Genomic DNA, 19,678 nt, shown 5'->3' with positions numbered 1-19,678 from the left:
ATTTGAATGAATTTGTCATATATCTGGACACAATACAAACACATCTCACTTTCACTTCCACTATACATAAATCCAGTATTGCATTTTTGGATCTAAACATACAATATGAAGAAGGAGCTCTGTATACATCTTTGCATAGAAAGCCGACCGAGAGAAACACATTTCTCGCCTACAAGAGCCAACATCCTAGAGCACTTAGGGATGGTCTGCCCATTGGGCCATTTCTTCGATTGCGACGTAATTGCACGAAGAAGGAAGATTATATGACAGAAGCAAACACACTTAAAAACAAATTGCTGGCAAGAGGTTATCCAAACAAGCTAGTGAAAAAATCTTTGAAGCGTGCTTGGTTTTGTCCAAGAGGAACGCTACTAGTCCTCAAAGAAAAACCATTAACAACAGGCTCATTTGTGTATCGACTTTTGGGGTACATACCCATCATGTCCGCAAACTAATAACTAAACATTGTCACATTATTAAAAACATCGATTCCAACATAGAAGTTCCAATGTTTGCTTTTAAACGCTGCAAAAATATAAAGGACCATCTCATTCGGTCATCATTGGAGGAACACACTCCGGCTGCCAGATCATTGCAATCCACTTGGGGTCTCCCAGAAACTAAGGGCCATTACAAGTGTGGAAACTGTGTGGCGTGTGCTTTCACTCTGAATACTAAAACATTTGAATATTCCAATGTGAAACAAACACTTGACTTTTTTGCAAATTGCAATACGAGAAATGTTGTATATTGCATAACATGTCCTTGTGGGCTACCATATATTGGTCAGACACAGCAACCTGTAAAAGCACGGATAGGGCAACTTCGGAGTAGAATCCGACGTCTTGTGACGAATGCCCCATTGGTGAATCACTTCATTGAGAAGAACCACACAGCAGATGATATACGGTGGCAGGACATCGACAAAGCCACCATTCCACTAAGAGGAGGTGACTTAACTCAGATACTGCAACGGCTGTGTCGATGGATAGAACGCACAGATTCTATTGTGCAAGGATTAAATTCTGCTGAAGAGTGGAGGGGTTTTGTTACCACACTTAATATCTGAATATCCATCTGTATAATGTGCAGACTAGACCAGACACATGATTCTATAGGGTGGTTCTATACCTAGGTTGCAATTGTCTGTGAAGCATGAGCTGTAATTATTGTTTGAGTGACCATTGCTCATGTTGTGTAAACCCAACAATTCACGTAATAATGTAAGGCATAATCCGTAATAATGATTATGGTGACCACTGTTTTTTGTTGCATTAACATATGGAAATGGAAGTCATTTTACACATTATGTTCTGATTACATCTTATGTATATAACATATGAGGAGAGAAATGTATGGAATCTATATACGATGTGTATTATTGTGCCAAGTAGTGTGTTGCACCCAATTTATTTTATTGCATTTTATAACACAATGGTTAAGCCACATAATTACAGTACCTTTACTCTGTGCCTGTAACAGATAACCACTCAGGCATATGTACGTATCCAGAGATTCATTCTGACTAATGGAGATAATACTGTTACTGCACGCTGTTAAACCGTTTGTGTAGCTTATGTATTTTGAATGGTTTACCAGACCATATGTTAAAGCTAGGGGGTGACGTCCCATCTGCTGCATAACGACATAGATTATAACCACTTTTGATTTTTTTAAATACTGCCAGATGTCACTGCCAACGTGGTTTGAGTATTCCATTCTTTTGACGATTCTTTCACTGGTACGTTACTATACCTATAAGAGGTCATTTGTACCGAATCAGCATGTATCTAAATATACATAATTATTCTGTGATATCCTTTGTTCAGTGACTAGTTAATAGGGTGCACTGGGTAGTTATTCGTATGATAATATTTTTTGAATTATGACTTTTTTTTACATCAGAATAATCAAGGATAAAAACAACTTCGAATATTTCGATATACTTTGGATATAGTCTGTGGTCTCACTTCATTGATACCAGCACAGGAAATGAGCTGCTTGTATGGATCCACCGCCCATGGTTTGGCAGGAAGTTTTCCTTAAATATGCCCGCTTAACGAGCGGCCCATTGTCGGTATACCGAGCAGAGAGACTGACGCTCTGTTACTCTTCGTGGCCCCGGGAGGAGGAATCACGATAATCTAATAATTTGGGTAAGAAAGGCGACCTCCTGTTAGCCGGCATATTTTTGCTCAGCAATTTACATCGCGTTGCGATGAGTTTATATTATCACAGCGGCTCCGTTGCTCTTTATTTTAGATGTCTAAAGAATGGGATTGAGTTAGACGGATATTCTGACCGTCAAACTCCATACAGCGATCGGCTGCCCTCCCGGTTATTTCACACTCAAACGCTATCTGTTTGGGTAAGTTACAATTACTGATTTTCTGGAGATTAAGCCTTTAGTACCTTAAAATAGAGGCGTTTAAAGTAATATTCCTTGTCACTACAGCGCATTCGTCTATCAACATTATTGGGTGGATTAAATCAACACGTGCCATCTATTACTAGGACTGCCCTTCACCAACCTCATCAGGGGTAAGACCATTTGATCTAGCGGTTATAGGTATGAGGTAATGTTCAATACACTATATCCAGGTCGAATCATCCTACTTTCTTTATTCAGTGCCCGGCTCGGTTGTCCTGTAAGTATCTCCCTTTTCACTACACACGTGGTGTTTACTTTTTCAGCACTGGGCAGTGCCCAGTCTACTTCAGGTAGTTAAACACTTGTCCTTCCTATCTTTCCAGCAATAAGTGACTCCCATTAGTACAGTACTGATACTATCCATTCATTTTTTAGGTGTCCCCAATATTTGCAGGTCCTGAAGAGACCCTATATTTCGCACAGGGTCGAAACGCCGTCGACTGTTAAGAAAAGTGAACCAAAACACAGCACTATTTAATTTTAAATAAGTGCCGATTTCAAATTGTTTATTCAAGAATGGTCACTTTTACAGTTCAAGAAGGAAACCATGTATATATGTCACTAAATATGTCACTTTGTTTATAGGTTCCTTATAATTTCACTGGGATACCTTTTCACTAACATTTGTAGATGTGAAATTGTTTGTTATAAATGCATTGTTAAATAAACAAAATTGTCTATTTAGATTGACCTCTCTTGTGTGTTTTTGGTGACTCTCTTTCTGACATTACGCATAACCCTTGCTATTGACATTGTGTGATTTTTGATTATCGAAAATAAGTTGATATTATTTCACAGGAGCCATTGTTTCTTGTTCATATACTTAATTCACCCTAGGCTCCGTCGTGAGTAGGGTCCCCTTGTACTTTGTTCTCAGACTTGCTGTGGGCACTGAACGACCTCTAAAACCATGGAAACCCACCTCCTGTGTTCCAAAATTCTTCGGAGTCCTCAGGAGCTTCGGAGATGCAAACCGGGCCATTGCCTGCCAAGCAGGGGAGTAACTCCTTTACTCCAAGGGAGATTCTTCTGTCGTCTAGTTCAATGCAGATCGTCGAAGTTCCAGGATTCAGTATCAGAGTTTCGTCCAGGTGTAATCGAAAGTCCTGTAGCCAGGGGTTCCTATCTTATACCCAAGGAAGGGGTTAGACAAACTCTAGGAATCCACCTATGGGAGGGTCAGGAAAGAGGGGTGGCTACACCAATTTCCTTTGTCCAGTTTTGCGCCAGAGCAGGGGCTGGTAGCCCCTGAACCGGTTTGAGCTGGACTATGCACAGGGACACCAAATGTGCCCCCAGTGCAGACTTCAAAGCACTCTTGGAGTGCACCAACCCAGCCCCAATACACTAAAGCCTATCTGGGAGGTGGTGACACCTTCCTGTGACAGGAAACCTATTGTCCAGGCCTCCCCTGCCGGAGTTTCATCCAGCAGCAGGAGGGCAGACTCATGTCTGTGGCTGGCAGCATCCATTTTGTGATACCAGGGCTCCGTTAGCTGGTACCGGGTATACCGGTGTTGTCATGTCTCTACCACTAGAAGGGTGGGATCATACTCCCACACCAGTTAGTGGTGTGGGGGTATGATTCCAAGGTGTTTGACACCAAACACAACATGTTTCGGTGCAGCCATCCCAAAGTTAGCATTTACCGTTTGGTTATAATGCACTTCAGAGTATATGGTTTGGCTGCATCACAAACAACCCCGGAATAAAGGTTCAGAAGGCTGCAGAGGGGCTCTGCTCATGCATGGGCATCCTCTCACATAAAACCCAGCACCCTGCCTTTAGGATTGGTAAGTCCTACCATACGGGTGACTGATAGGTTTATATGTGCAGTGATATGGGGAGATATAGTGAACCTATATCTCAGTAAGGGGTGCATGCACCACCTTACCCAGGCTGCAGTAGCAGTCCTGTGGTGTAATTTTGGAAGGCTTCCCAGGGGTGGCATAATACATGCTGCAGCCCCTGGCAGGCCTCTGGGGTACCTATGCCCTGGGTACATAGTATACCATATACTAGGGACTTATAAGGGTAAACCACAATCCAATCTGGAGTGTACCTAAAGTACTGGTAATCAATTTAGAGGGGAAAGCAGATAGGCTGGGGTCCGGAATAGCAGGATCCCAGCCAAACTAAGTCAAAACCCAGCAAAACACCAGGAAAAAAGTGGGGGCAACCATGCAGTCAGATTCCACCTTCCTACACATCGTACACATTTTATGTTTTTTTTTTTATACAGCATAGACTTTGCCCACAGGCACTGAGGTTTTTTACAATAGAGCAGAGAGTGCAATCTGGTTACAACCCATCGTAAACAAGTTACTAGCACCAGGAAAACATCGAGCAAACAGTTCTCATCAGCATGGACGTTACGGACTAAGAAGCAGTTAGCTAACCATCATATTAAACCAGCAGCAAGTACCCAAGAGAGCAGACAGAACAGACAGATCAAGTCAACATAGGAGATGTAACGACCCCCACTTTACCCAAAGTGTCTCTCAAATATGGGGAGTGGAGTTCTCTTTCGTATGTGAACAGACACGAGGTTGTGCGAAGGGCTGGAGGGAGGGAGTCCAAACCCTTGCCCCACTCCCAGGGAACGCCTGTCTCGTGGAGGGTCTTGCTTGAAAGTCAGAGGTTTGAGCAGGAGGCACTCCGCATTTCTGGAATGTCGTTGATCTCCAGAGACTACATTTTCCCTTCACGTTGGCGGGAGGGCAGTTGTGGAGGACTTTATGAGTAATACTTGCAGTCTTAAACTGGCGCGAGCATCGACAGGGGGCCGTAGAAGGGAGCCGAGAATAGTAGAGATGTGGGTGAATTTCCTTCGGACTGTCACATAGCTGGTAGAAGTGTGCAATACTGCTCTCAGAGGAGCTGGATATGCTCTAGGGAGACCAGAGGTGAGTGAGTTACCACAATCTAGTCTGGAAGGAACCAGTCTCCTGACCACAGGTTTCAAATCCTGCTCAGCGATGAACTGCCTGAGGCCCTGGAGCAGTAGCGTAGCCGGTGTGTCATAACTTGCTCTCTGGTACTCCTGGCACTGCCTTTGCGACCCCTGGCCTCAGATGGGCCAAAACATCTGCCTCCTCTGAGGCCAGTGTTGCAAAGGAAGTGCCAGGAGTAGCAGGGAGCAAGTTAGAGGTCGCAGTTGCGACCCCTGACTAGCCTCAAATGCCGTCCATGATTGTTTTGGTGAGATCAGTAGACATTCAGTTTTTGTTGGACTGAGTTTAAGTGGTAGACGGACATCTATTTTTGTACCTTGTTGAGAGTGGAGGAGAGAAGACATGTCTTCAGTGAATGACATCTTCAGGTAGATCTGGGCATCATCCACGCACTGATAATAAAGAAGACTAGATTTTCTGAAAATCTCGTCAAGAGGTTATAGATTAAACAGGATTGGGGAAAGGACCGACCCCGTGAAACCCCTTGTTTTAGGTACGTTTTGCCCAAAACAAAGCCCTCTTTTTCACTATTTGTGAACGGTTAGATCAATAGGAGTCAGGCCTCTCCAGGCCTGTCCCATTCATGTCCATCCGTTCCTTCGGGTGGTTATCAGAGCGCGGTGGACGACTGTACCGAAGGCACCTGAAAGGTCCAGGCTCACAGCTTGACAGGAGTTCTCTAAGTCAAGGAGATGGAGAGAGTTATCCTCACTTTGCAGAGGGACTGTTTCTGTGCTACAACGCTGCCTGAAGCCAGCCTGAAAAACATTGAGGGTTATTTGCCCGGATGTGGAGCAACAGCTTGGATGCCGCGCAGCGTTCTAATAACTTCCCTATAAAGGAAAGTAGTGAAATTGGGGAACATTATTCAGGTCATTGGTGTCGGCGTTGGGGATTTCAGGATTTCAGGATGGGAAAGACATGGCCGATTCTCAGACTGCTGGGGAAACGCACCTTGTGTAGGTGAGGAGTTCACCAGGGAGGTCCAGTAAGGTAGAAGCATCTTTGTCATTCCCGTGCTCAGTGAGCCAGGCACTGCGTCTCAGAGGGGCTGGCAAGGTCTGACATTAGCTATAGTTTCAAGTCACTCTGACTCAGAGATTGAATCCAAGTGCGACCAGGACCACCGAGCCTTGCAGTCAATGTACAGCCGTCTGGGATTTTGGCAGAAGTGAGTGATCAGTAAACTTTACTTTCTCTGCAAAGGAGATCGTAAGTGCTTCACATTTAGAAGATGGTGGTGTGGAGACTGTGCTGGTTGAGGGGCGGGAGTTCCATTGTTTAATGATATTGAAAAGTAGCTTAGGGTGACTTTTACTGACATCCAGAATGGATTTAATGTGGCTAGATTTAGTTTGAAGATGTCCTGCTTGTAGTTTATCTAGGCAGCCCTGAGATTAGTAGGATGCAAGGGCGCTCGTCTCTAGATTTTCACATGATGCCAGCGATGCCTTCTTTCAGTACATCGCTCCTTTGAGGACAAGTGGAGAGAAGACGTAGGTCTTTTACTCTTGCTTAGAACTACGATTTTTCTCTCTTGAACAGGCCCAAAGTTTTAGGATAGTAATTTGCAGGTGGCCGAACCAATCCGCAGGAAGGAGGTTTTCAGCGGTCACAAGTGCGCCCTTGGAGATAAAAATGTCAAGAATTGAGCATTTGTAGAGTGTTGTTATCTGGAAGAGACCGTAAAGAACCACAGCGAAGATTGAAGTCTCCAGGAAGATGAGGGGCTCCGACTGTATCAGCTGTGATGATAAATATTCAACGCATTACTTGATGAACTTGATATTTTCACCAGGAGGGTGGTATATGACGTTCCTTCTGGAGGTCTTGTAAGTATTGATTTCAAGAGAAAGGCATTGGAGGGAAGGGGAAATATCAGTTGTAAGTAATTTCCATCTGTGCGTGCTCCTATGAAATATGGCTGCACCCCCACCTCTTCTGAATGTAATAATGTGGAGTGCGAAGACGGTCTAGGACATTGTTCAAAGCATCATTCAGCCAAGTTTCTGTAAGGACCAGGATTTCAAGGTTGAGATTACAATTGTGTCTGTAAGCTCGAGGCAGTGTTTAAATGCGGATCAGCAATTACATAGAATGCATTGTAGAGCTGAGCGAGTGGTCTCGGAGGCAGGACAGTTTGTTCGTTCAGTGGGTACCTGAATGAGGATGGTAAATCCCTTATTCCTGGTTGGAAGGTATGATCGGGGAGGTGTGTTGTTCTGGACGATTGGGATGGAGAAGTTGCTTTGAGCGCGGTTAGGGGTGGGTTTCTTGGTTAAGTTCCCATAGCTTTTGATAAGTCGACTAAGATCTAGGCAGATTGAGAACCCCGGCATTGTTCTTCAGGGAGAGAGCACTAGGGCTGAGCAGCAGTTGAGTGTGGACAATGAGTATGAGAGTCGGGAAACTGTGATAAGAACTCAAGTCTTTTCGATGGAAGAGTCAGAGAGGCTAAAGCTCGGACGAGGAGGGAGGGGAGGTATAGTCAGAGATGATTTGGAGGAATTCATCAGCGTGGGGATGAGCTCAAGAGAAAGTTTAACTAACTTGTTTGTGAGGAGATTGAAATCTGAGAAGCAAGATTGGTATTTGTGGGAGAACCACTAGGTGATCCCACAGCGGCAGAAAGAGGATAGATATTAGGATATGAGGTGGAAGGCGCGCGGTGGCAGTGGTGCGCCAGCTGCGGTGACTGCTGCATTTGTACCACAGCGAAGGGGCGGAGCACGGTTAGTGGATGAGCAGGAGGCAGATAAGTAAGGGTTGGGAAGGGAGTAAGCGGGCTGGGTGCCATAGTACAAAGAATGTACTCTGAAAACTCCAGAACATCCAGAACACCACCGCCAGACTCGTCCTTTGCATCCCACAACACCACCACATCACCCAGCACCTACAGGGCCTCCACTTGCTCCCCGTAGAGAAGAGAGTAACCTTCAAGCTACTCACTCACGCCTACAGATCCCTCCACAACACCAGACCCCCAATACCTCAACGAAAGAGTCTCCTTCCACGCACCCAAAAGATACCTTGCTCTGATGACCTCGCCCTTGCCGAAACCCCACGTATCCACAGAGCGGGTGGAAGAGCCTTCTCCTACATCGCGGCCAAGACCTGGAACGAGCTCCCACTCAACATCAGACGCTCCCCCACTCTGCACACCTTCAGGAAGAGCCTTAAGACCTGGCTCTTTGGTTGAATCGGAGCTGCACAACCCCCCCCCCCCCCCCTCCCAGCGCCTTGAGACCCTCACAGATGAGTAGCGCGCTTCACAAATCCCTGAGTGATTGATTGAATGTGCGGGGATAGGAGACAAAAGTGGAAAGATATGTAGGAGAGGGCTGTTGGGTGCAGCAATGGGTGGAATAGAGAGATTAATTGGAGCGAGGCGAGTAGGTACATCGGGATGAGTCGAGTAGGGAATGAGACTTAGAAGAGCGGGATGGGGCAGAAATGGGATCATAGGAGTGTTAAGATGGGAGGACGCCGCAGGGAGATTTGTGGAATGGGTTTTCGGGGGAGTGTTAGAGAGGGAGTCAGGAAGAACACAGCCAATCACTGGACCCAACATCACGTGATGACAACAGGCATATCAAAAGTTTTTTCAGGGTCCGAGGCAACAAACTCAAATGGGACCCCCACAGGAAAAGGACTTGTTTTGAAGTCTAAAAAATGTCCTGCTGTGGTAAAGAATAGATGGCTGATCCAACATGTGGAGCCATCTACTGGTACTGTCTGCTTTGCCATTGATAGGAAAGGCTTGCTTCATACGCAGATATTGTAACCTCAGTGCAGGGCGCGTAGGGGAATCTTGACCCCTCTACACGGCTGCTAATGGGCTTGATGTAAAAAATATGCTAAATATTCACTGCATAGTCTACACAGCTTTCCCAGGCTATGCAAAGTCCACTGTGTGCTCCTGGGCTCTTTACATGAACTTTTAGGCCGGGGTGTTAACGGGCATCCGAAGTGAGCTCTCGTGGCCCAGGTGAAGGAACCCCACAGACCACCAGTGATTTGACTCCTTATATAGCGCTATGAAGAACTAAAACCAAAGTGAAAGGTGGCAGCAGGAGACACAATCGACATACAAAACATCGGTTTTCAAGTCCTTCCTAAAAGCCAGACAGGGGATTATTTGGACCTTTCGCAGCACTTTGCTCTAAGGTGAAGGACACAGCAGCCTCTATGAGCTTCACCCAACACGTTGACCCCTCGTGCTAGGAATCAGCAGTACACCGTCATGCTGACCTCCAAGACCCCTTGCTATTCCAGAGCAGACATAGACACACACCTCCAAAATCATAACGGTACTTACAAGTGAGGCCAGGATGGAGCCGCCCACCCAAGGGCTGAACCGCCGCTCCATGGTGCTGTTACTTGCGATCAACTTCAGGCGCATGCTCTGGGGGGACAGAGAGAAGGGAGAGATTAGCCGGGCACTGGGCCATGCACAGCAAAAAATAACCCACTGATGTTATGTTATGTTAAGGAGCTTAAATAGAACAAACAGCTGCCCCATCTGGGTTTACTGGTGCTTTAGTAGCAGGTAGAGTCACTCAGGTCCATTTAGCTCAAGGTGATAACAAAGAGAGAATCGAAATAAAAGACACAGTGGACCCTGGAATCCAATAGTGTGTAAAATCACTGCTTACAGCGTCCCTACAGCTCACTGCCTCCAGAATGACTAGACAGGAGGAGAGACTTGAAGACCAGCCCATCACTCAACCAACTCCTGGCAGCTGCAGCCCATCACTCACCCAACCCCTGGCAGCTGCAGCCCATCACTCACCCAACTCCTGGCAGCTGCAGCCCATCACTCACCCAACCCCTGGCAGCTGCAGCCCATCACTCACCCAACCCCTGGCAGAGGCAGCACATCACTCACTCAACCCCTGGGAGATGCAGCCCATCACTCAACCAACCCCTGGCGGAGGTAGCCCATCACTCACTCAACCCCTGGCAAGGAAACTCCAGTTGTGCAGAACTGCGCAGCTAGGCTGCTATACAACACCCCCAGAAAACAATTGGCTAAGCCAGCACTGAAGGCACTGCATTGGCTACCCATCTCAGAACGCATAATGTTCAAATCACTTTGCATTGCACATAAGACCCTCTGGGGTACAGGTCCAAAAATAAATCGCTCTTTGATGTCCTTTCACCGGCCCTCCCGCAGCCTGAGATCGGCCAACCTATTCCAAGCGAAGGTTCCTAAAATCTTGAGAGTACGTTCGGGCGAGCGTATGTTCTCATACAATGCATCCATTCTATAGAACACGCTTCCGATCCAGCTTACATCAACTGCTCACCACTTTGCATTCAGGAAGCAATTAAAACTGTGGCTCTTCCAGAAACTGCAGTGGGACTGTAAAATTCTTGTGGTTGCTACTAGCGCTGGGATGCCTAAGGGTAGCCATGCGCTCTATCAAGAATGAATAATAATAATAATAATAATGCAGCCCATCACTCACCCAACCCCTGGCAGATTCAGCCCATCATTCATCCAAACCCTGGCTGATGCAGCCCATCACTCACCCAACCCATGGCAGATGCAGCCGATCACTCACCCAACCCCTGGCAGATACAGCACATCACTCACCCAGCTCCTGGCAGATGCAGCCCATCGCTCACCCAACCCCTGGTAGATGCAGCCCATCACTCACCCAACCAATGGGAGATGCAGCCCATCACTCACCCAACCAATGGGAGATGCAGCCCATCACTCACCCAACCCCTGGCAGATTCAGCCCATCGCTCACCCAACCCCTGGCAGAGGCAGCCCATCACTCACTCAACCCCTGGGAGATGCAGCCCATCACTCAATCAACCCCTGGCAGGTGCAGCCCATCACTCACCCAACACCTGGCAGCTGCAGCCAATCAGTCACCCAACCCCTGGCAGCTGCAGTCAATCACTCACCCAACCCCTGGCAGCTGCAGTCAATCACTCACCCAACCCCTGACAGATGCAGCCCATCACTCACCCAACCCCTAGCAGATGCAGCCCATCTTGGTCCTGCTCAAGTTATCTGTAGTGGTCGCCAGTGTTCGCTTGGAGAATCCCATATAAAGTGAGTCCAACAGCTCCTCTGTTCCACCTCAAGCACCTGTTCTGTGCCCCTATTGACATGCTGGCTCCACTCCCTGCCATTACAGTCCTGTAACTTTCAGGCAGCTCTTCCAATGTGTCTCTGCACTGACCTGAATCACTGCATGCTGTTCCAGGACCCCTCAGGCAGCTCTTCCAATGCACCTGAGTCCTGACCTGCAGCCCGCCTGCTATTCTAGGTGTGTGACCCACGTGCAGCTCTTCCAATGCACCTCAATCTTGACCTATTTCACCCCTTCCACTATATTCCTCTGGCCCCAGGCCGCTCTGCCAGTCTCATCCATACATTTGCTCTGCATCGTCTCTTTGCAGTGCACCTAAACCCAGCCCTGCAACAACCCTGGCTATTGTCTGGAAGGTAAACCTGCCTCTGCCTCTGCCTCTGCACTTCAGTGTTGACCTCCAACACCGCCTGCTATTCCAGAGCTAGCAGAGACACAGACAGATACAGACACACACACACACACACCATGCACACACACACACCACCACACACACACACCACGCACGCACCAGGCACACCACACACACCCGACACACACCCCATGTACACCACCCACACCAACACATCTCCCTAGTCACTTCAATACTGTCTCTCCTGTGATGAGGAGAGGGAGGCTGAAGAGGCTATACACACTTCCCTGTCAGTTCCCTTCACTCCTGACCTGCAGTCCCCATGTCATGCCACTTCTGAGGCCCAACATATCCCTCTCACAGCATCCCTCAGTCACCGGTGACCCAAGATGGATGCAAGGACACAGATTGGTCAATATCACTCTCTCATTCACATTCTAGAAGCTGGGTGGCGCACAGTCCAGCCATCGCCCTTTCATCTGGCCCAGGTTTCCACCAACACTTCTTCTCTCTTACCGGTGGTGTCTTCTGTGCCAGTTCCCGGTTTAGTCGGTCGGTGAACCCCTGCAGCAAGGTGTTGCCCCCGGTCACAATCACACTGCCATAGAGGCCCTGGCGAGGACAGAAAACAACCGGCTGCTGATTCCTGAAAATGTCTGTCCATGCCTTACCCAACTCCCCTTAAAAGCCCAACTCCTGGAAATTCCTGCGCTGCTTCTAAAGGTAAGGTTACCACCGCCCAGTATGTGACCAACATGGCAAGAAACTGGTAAAAAACAATGGTGAAGAAGCAAAGTCCAGTATCCTAACCCCTTTAAAAGGAAAACTTGAAATAAATAGAAGTTCGAATGGTCCAAGCGTACTCTAGAGCTCCTAAGCAGACACTGTCTGCACTAAAGTTCAGCGAGGAGGGGGGGGGGGGGGGGGGTTCGTGCCTGCCTGTTCCCCTTTAAAGTCTCTCCCAGTTTGTTTTGACCTAGTAGCTTCTTATCCCAGAGACCATCTTAGTGGCTGCTATAAGGTGCAAGGAGGGAGTTCCCTAGACTCTGGCTGAAATGCATTGAAGGGTCCTTTCACCTGCAGGGAGTGACCTTCATGGACGACTCTCCGGATGGATAAAGTTTATATCGTGACTGTACCCCTGGGGTGAGATCTAGTGACCGAGGGATGGAATACACAATGTGCCTGAAGAAATAGTTACCCATCTCCTTGCTGCAGGACAGGAAGCCCACAAGGGACCCCTTGGATGAGGGACTACCCTGCCTGCAGAAATGTAAACCAGAACTCCCTTCTGATTGTGGTGGGACCCTCTCCATCTCCCCTGGAGCCCCTATGACCTGCATACATTTTGGGGCACAGCAGGCAGAATTTTGTAAATCAGCAGAGCGGTGAACAGGCGGTTTCTTTGTCAGTGCTACTTAAGTATGGTGCTGCCTGACACCCACATCTTTCCAGTGCCGGGAACAAGCTGGGAAAGGGTCTGCCTGGGTTCTGACCACATAACACACACTTTGGTCTGGTGGGGAAATCATTTATGTCTCCTAGTTCTGGCGTATAATGCCTCACCGAGAAAACACATCTCTCCCCTCAACAGGTATTCAGTGGGGTGATATTACTTGTGGTACACACAGGGTACCCCACAAGGGGGCCCTGGGTTTAACATTTAGTGCACAGAAGGCCCTGCTCTGTGAGAGCAGGACATCATATCTGGTTCACAGGAGGTACATTCCAACCAGGATTCAGTATCAGGTATGGAGCAGATATGGCTGTGAGATAGTGCAGAAACGTTACTTGTGAACCAGGTGCGCTCACAACATATGGGGCATCAATGCTACCCCTGCAGGATGAGGATACGACGTACACTGCACAGGAAGTAATTCCCGGTGAGATGTGGATGTGCTACCCCGGGTGTGGATATCAAATGAAACTGCAAACAATGCAATAACATGTGGTCGCAAATGGGATACCATACCAGATGTGAACATTACATGTGGTGCCCAGGATGGAAACCCTGCATACAGATCTCAACAATGGTGCCCTGAGTGCACTCCTGTTACAGGTGAGGCTAGGAAATATGGTGGGATGAGGGGCGTCCTCCCCTGGCACATGATGCTCAGGAGACACTCACCAGGCAGAGGTATCTATCATATCTGATCTCCCAGGCGTGCACCACAAGCAGGCTTAGATATTACAGGTGATGCTGTCCTGACAGATGTGGACACTCCATAGGACCACATCACATACTTACCGGCCGGATGTCGATGTCACACATGCCAATACTGGTAGTCACCACATGACCGACTCCCAACATGGTGTTCCCCGAGAGCCCCTGAAAGACATCAATGACACAGGAGAGCAGCAGTGAATGCTGACAGTCACTACACCCAGTGCACATCACGACAACCATAAGCTGGTGCTCGCAATGAAGTTTCTAACACTAGTCCACAGCTCATACAGCACACGTCATTAAAACCTTGTAACTGTCGGTGGCTTCTGCAGCACACACTACCAAATCTAGTTCCTTGTGTCAGCCAGGGGTTTGTACAGGAAACACTACTGAATCTGTGCTTGCCTGTAACCATCAATGGCTTGTAACAGTTGGTGACCTCTACAGCACATGCTGCTAAATCTGTGCTTGCCTGTAGCAGTAAATAGCTTGTACAGCACACACCGCTTAAGTTGCGGCTGCCTGTAAGTCAATAACATGCACAGCACACGCTGCTACATCTGAGGTTGCTTGAAGTGGTCCGCGCCTGCACAGCACACGCTGCTATATCTGAGGTTGCTTGAAGTGGTCCGCGCCTGCACAGCACACGCTGCTACATCTGAGGTTGCTTGAAGTGGTCCGCGCCTGCACAGCACACGCTGCTACATCTGAGGTTGCTTGAAGTGGTCCGTGCCTGCACAGCACACGCTGCTACATCTGAGGTTGCTTGAAGTGGTCCGCGCCTGCACAGCACACGCTGCTATATCTGAGGTTGCTTGAAGTGGTCCGCGCCTGCGCAGCACACGCTGATACATCGGAGGTTGCTTAAAGCGGTCCGCGCCTGCACAGCACACGCTGGTACATCTGAGGTTGCTTGAAGTGGTCCGCGCCTGCACAGCACACGCTGCTATATCTGAGGTTGCTTGAAGTGGTCCGCGCCTGCGCAGCACACGCTGCTACATCTGAGGTTGCTTGAAGTGGTCCGTGCCTGCACAGCACGCGCTGCTACATCTGAGGTTGCTTGAAGTGGTCCGCGCCTGCACAGCACACGCTGCTATATCTGAGGTTGCTTGAAGTGGTCCGCGCCTGCGCAGCACACGCTGCTACATCGGAGGATGCTTAAAGCGGTCCGCGACTGCACAGCACACGCTGGTACATCTGAAGTTGCTTGAAGTGGTCCGCGCCTGCGCAGCACACGCTGCTACATCTGAGGTTGCTTGAAGTGGTCCGTGCCTGCACAGCACACGCTGCTACATCTGAGGTTGCTTGAAGTGGTCCGCGCCTGCGCAGCACACGCTGGTACATCTGAGGTTGCTTGAAGTGGTCCGCGCCTGCGCAGCACACGCTGCTACATCGGAGGTTGCTTAAAGCGGTCCGCGCCTGCACAGCACACGCTGGTACATCTGAGGTTGCTTGAAGTGGTCCGCGCCTGCACAGCACACGCTGCTATATCTGAGGTTGCTTGAAGTGGTCCCGCCTGCGCAGCACACGCTGCTACATCTGAGGTTGCTTGAAGTGGTCCGTGCCTGCACAGCACACGCTGCTACATCTGAGGTTGCTTGAAGTGGTCCGCGCCTGCACAGCACACGCTGCTATATCTGAGGTTGCTTGAAGTGGTCCGCGCCTGCGCAGCACACGCTGATACATCGGAGGTTGCTTAAAGCGGTCCGCGCCTGCACAGCACACGCTGGTACATCTGAGGTTGCTTGAAGTGGTCCGCGCCTGCGCAGCACACGCTGCTACATCTGAGGTTGCTTGAAGTGGTCCGCGCCTGCACAGCACACGCTGCTACATCTGAGGTTGCTTGAAGTGGTCCGCGCCTGCACAGCACACGCTGCTACATCTGAGGTTGCTTGTAGTGGTCGGTGCCGGCACAGCACACGCTGCTACATCTGAGGTTGCTTGATGTGGTCCGCGCCTGCACAGCACACGCTGCTACATCTGAGGTTGCTTGTAGTGGTCGGTGCCGGCACAGCATACGCTCCTGAATCTGTGTATGTGTACAACAGTTGGGTGGCTTGTACGACAGCAGACATCGGTAGATCTGTGGTTGCTTGTACCAGACGGTGGCCTCGACAGCTACACTGCTAGATGTGCATTGCTTTTAACAGTCGGTGGCAGATACAGGTCACACCTCTCATACTGGCTCGCTTATTAATGTCAATATGTACAGTAAACACCAGTCCCCAATGCCTTGCATAAAACATTCCGTATGTACAGCACAGCACATTGGACATCCCTAATACAGAGGCGCTTCCTCACGAAGGGTTTGGCAAACTTGCTCTTTTCAACTTCTCAAGCCTTTAAGTTGTTATGATGAAAGCCACTTTTCCGAGACATGTCTCACTCACTGTCATGACCCCACTCCTCATGTCCACCACTGAGCGCAAACACATCAATGTCACAGCATGTCAATTTTTGCTATCTCCATTATTTTTGACATCATTGCTACCCCAAACTCCTCTATCCCCTACTTCACCCACCTCTAAGGTTTATCCTTTGTGCCCCTTGTGCCTCTATAGGCCTTACCTTGACGTTGGAAGGATCAAACAAGCCCTCGGGGATCCGCAGCCGCTCCGCCCCATAGTCCGTGTTGTAACCGTTCGGCATCTCATAGTGGACGGTGGGCATCTGCGCTGCCACCCTGCCCCACAGCAGAGAGGAGACAACAAAATCTGATTATTTGGTCATTCTTACAATGGGGGACTCCACAGACTTCACACCAATCCCAATGAATCTTCCTACAAGACTTAGACGGCGCTGGACATGAAACACTGCACTACTACGAGTGTCCGCAATGGGAAGCACCGTGCAAGTATTAGGAAGGCCTCCAATGCACCAGGCTGCCTTCCAGCCAGTGATGTCGTCACACAGTGAGACCCATGGTCAACCAATGAAAAGGCTGCTGTGAGGTCATGAAGGACGTCTTATAGCAAAATTATGTTACAATGCCTTTCAGTGATCAACCTTGTGCTAAGAGAGTGAACAACTGTGTTCCAACTCCTGAGACTACTGCCCGTGTGTAGAACAAAACCCCAATGAACAGCGACCACGCCTGAATGTTTCTTTAAAAAATTAGACTGTCCCGGAACCCTTAACGACTAACAAGAATAAAGACAGATTCAGCAAACAGCCAAGGGTTGAGAGTTATGGACGTAAATGCAATACAGACACCAGACTCAAAGCCGGAAGTAAGGTGTGAAATCTATGAACGAGCACAGCTTTCTTCTCCAACAGAGACGCTCTCACTTCACAGCAGGGGCAGGAGAATCCGGGCAGAAAGAGACACGTGTTTATCGATGAAAGGGGTACTCACTGCTCGTCGTATGGGGAGTCCGACACCTGCAACACCGAAGCCTGGAAATCCTGGATGACTTCCTAAAGGGAGAACCAAAGGGTTAATTCACCTATAGCAAGACCCCTTCCATGCCACCCCCCAAACGCTTTCACCCCAAGCTTTGCAAAACTTTAAATATCAATAGAGTGAGTCAGTCGGTTGCGTGCTCCCGACCTACGAGACCCGCTGTCGGCAGCAGTAGATTGTGGTGTAAACAACTCAAACACCAAAAGATGATGACATAAAAAGAACTTTGCCTGGTGCCCACCCGTCTTATAATTTCCCCTTCTGTCACAGCCTGAATGCCCTGAAAATCCAGCTCCATCCGGAGAGCTGAGTCTCTTCAACTCAAAGGCCGTCTTTGGAGGCGCCGCCGCGACTATTGTGCAAGCGGCGGCACACCTCACGAGGCAATGTTGTGTATCTGAACTATTTGTAGTAGTGTTGACAATTTTTATGGGATACGCAGAAGCAGGATCAGGTGACACCTCTATGGTTTCTACGCCAGAATACGTATAGGAAAGAAATGTGTTACTTACCTTGTAAGCATCTATTCGTGGCGCGTAGTGCAGCAGATCCATATGTTTAGCATACTCCTGCCATCTAGTGTTCAGCTTGGACTCCTGCAACTTGTTTTTCTTCGAAGTCATTCGAGTCACAGGGTAAAGTGACTCGATTATTAGATTATTTTTTGGGCTCATCGGGTGAGTTACGAACGGACAGGAGCAGGCAGTGACCAAAAGGATGAGCACGTCAGTAAAATGAAACTATGGTCGAGTGTTTTAGTTGAGAGGTGTGTACACAGCAAGTAGCTTTCGGGGAGGAGGGCGGGGGCCAACAAGTCTACGGTGCTATGCGCTACAAATAGATGCATAGAGGGTAAGTAACATATTCCGTTTGTCGCATGTGTTACCATAGATACATATGCTTAGCATGTAAAGCAGAGTTCCCAGAAGCGGTGGCTAGCTAGTGGTTGACGTAGATGTTTGAACAAGTGTTCATGATTCAGCTTCACCCACTCTAGCCAGTTGATTAGCTAAGACGTCCACACAATAGTGGTTTGTGAATGTATGTGGGTTATGTCCAGCGGCGGCCGCCCCATTAGAACAGAGGAGCGCCCCCCCCCCCCCACACCACCAAATTAAACGGTAATATACCTGTTTTATTATGGTTTTATTTTAATCCCCTGGACCCGCCCCCAGGACTCTGACGAGTCTTGGGGGGGGGGCTCCAGGGGATGACACTGCTGGTGGGGGAGAGGTGGGCACTCCCTTCACTGTGCATGATGTGTTTGGCCGGCCGTCTCAGGCCGCCCAAACCCCTCATGCGCAGTGAAGCTCTCTCCAGCCCCAGCTGCGTTGCTAGAGCTGGAGAGAGCAGGCACAGGCTCACAGACTGGCCGGAAGCACAAGTTGCAGGCACTCAGGCCAATACTGAAGCTGCTCCCATGTGAGAGCTGCTTCAGGATTGGCCGCAGGGCGGGTTGGGAGCCTGTGCCCAGGGCCAGAAGCAGGAAGAGCGCAATGCGGCGGGAGACAGCGGCGTTAAGGGAAGTTTCTGGTTTGTATTTATTTTAAATTTGTTTTGCCCCCGAACCCTCCTCCCCCTCCTCACATCCCTCCTTTGGCCGGTCCGCCCCCCACTTTGCCAGGGGACTGGCCGCTACTGGTTATTCCATGCAGCTGCTTTACAGATATCCGCTAATGGGATGCTTCCTAGAAAAGCCATGGAGGGTCTTTTTGTTGCGTGTGGCGTGAGCCCATGGAGTTACAAGTAGCAATCGCTTAGCTTTGAGGTAGCAAGTTTTAATACATTTTACTATTCATCTTGCGATTCCAGCTCTGGAGATAAGGGAACCTTTTTGGGGGTTAGAAAAAGTTGTATTTTGCGAACCGGTTTAGTCCTCTCAATGTAGTACATTCCTGCTCTTTTAATATCGAGGGTGTGTAGAGCTCTTAATGCCACTGAAACTGGTTTAGGAAAGAATACTGGTAGCTCAATTGTTTGATTTGCATGGAATTTGGAAACCACTTGAGGAAGGAGGATTGGGTTAGTTCTAAGTGCTAATTTATTTGGATAGATTTGGAAGAAAGGTTCTTCTAAAGTGAGCACTTGAAGTACTTATTTGCCTGAGAGATGTGATAGCTCCTAAAAAAGCTACTTTCCATGTGAGGGACTGTAAATCACATGAATTTAGTGATTCAAACGGTGGCCCCATGAATCTGGTGAGAACAATATTTAGGTTCCAGACTGGTGCTGGTGAGATCGAAGGTGGAATGGCTCTTTTT

General features: G+C 48.7%; 1 protein-coding gene across 2 annotated transcripts in view; it reads right to left on the bottom strand.

Annotated features, from left to right (window-relative positions):
• The window catches only part of ACTL6B (actin like 6B), a 254,821-nt gene that overhangs the window by 48,894 nt on the left and 186,249 nt on the right, over nt 1-19,678 (bottom strand). For both annotated transcript variants that reach the window (XM_085640126.1, XM_085640127.1), the window contains 5 exons: nt 17,370-17,431; nt 16,583-16,697; nt 14,096-14,176; nt 12,364-12,459; nt 9,704-9,790 (listed from right to left, as the gene is read on the bottom strand). In XM_085640126.1, the coding sequence (XP_085496252.1) occupies nt 9,704-9,790; nt 12,364-12,459; nt 14,096-14,176; nt 16,583-16,697; nt 17,370-17,431 (441 nt within the window). The remainder of the gene's footprint in view (nt 1-9,703; nt 9,791-12,363; nt 12,460-14,095; nt 14,177-16,582; nt 16,698-17,369; nt 17,432-19,678) is intronic.

The sequence above is a fragment of the Triturus cristatus genome, chromosome 12 (assembly GCF_964204655.1).
Source record: "Triturus cristatus chromosome 12, aTriCri1.1, whole genome shotgun sequence".
NCBI lineage: Eukaryota > Metazoa > Chordata > Amphibia > Caudata > Salamandridae > Triturus > Triturus cristatus.
This window is presented reverse-complemented; position numbering and strand designations above follow the sequence as displayed.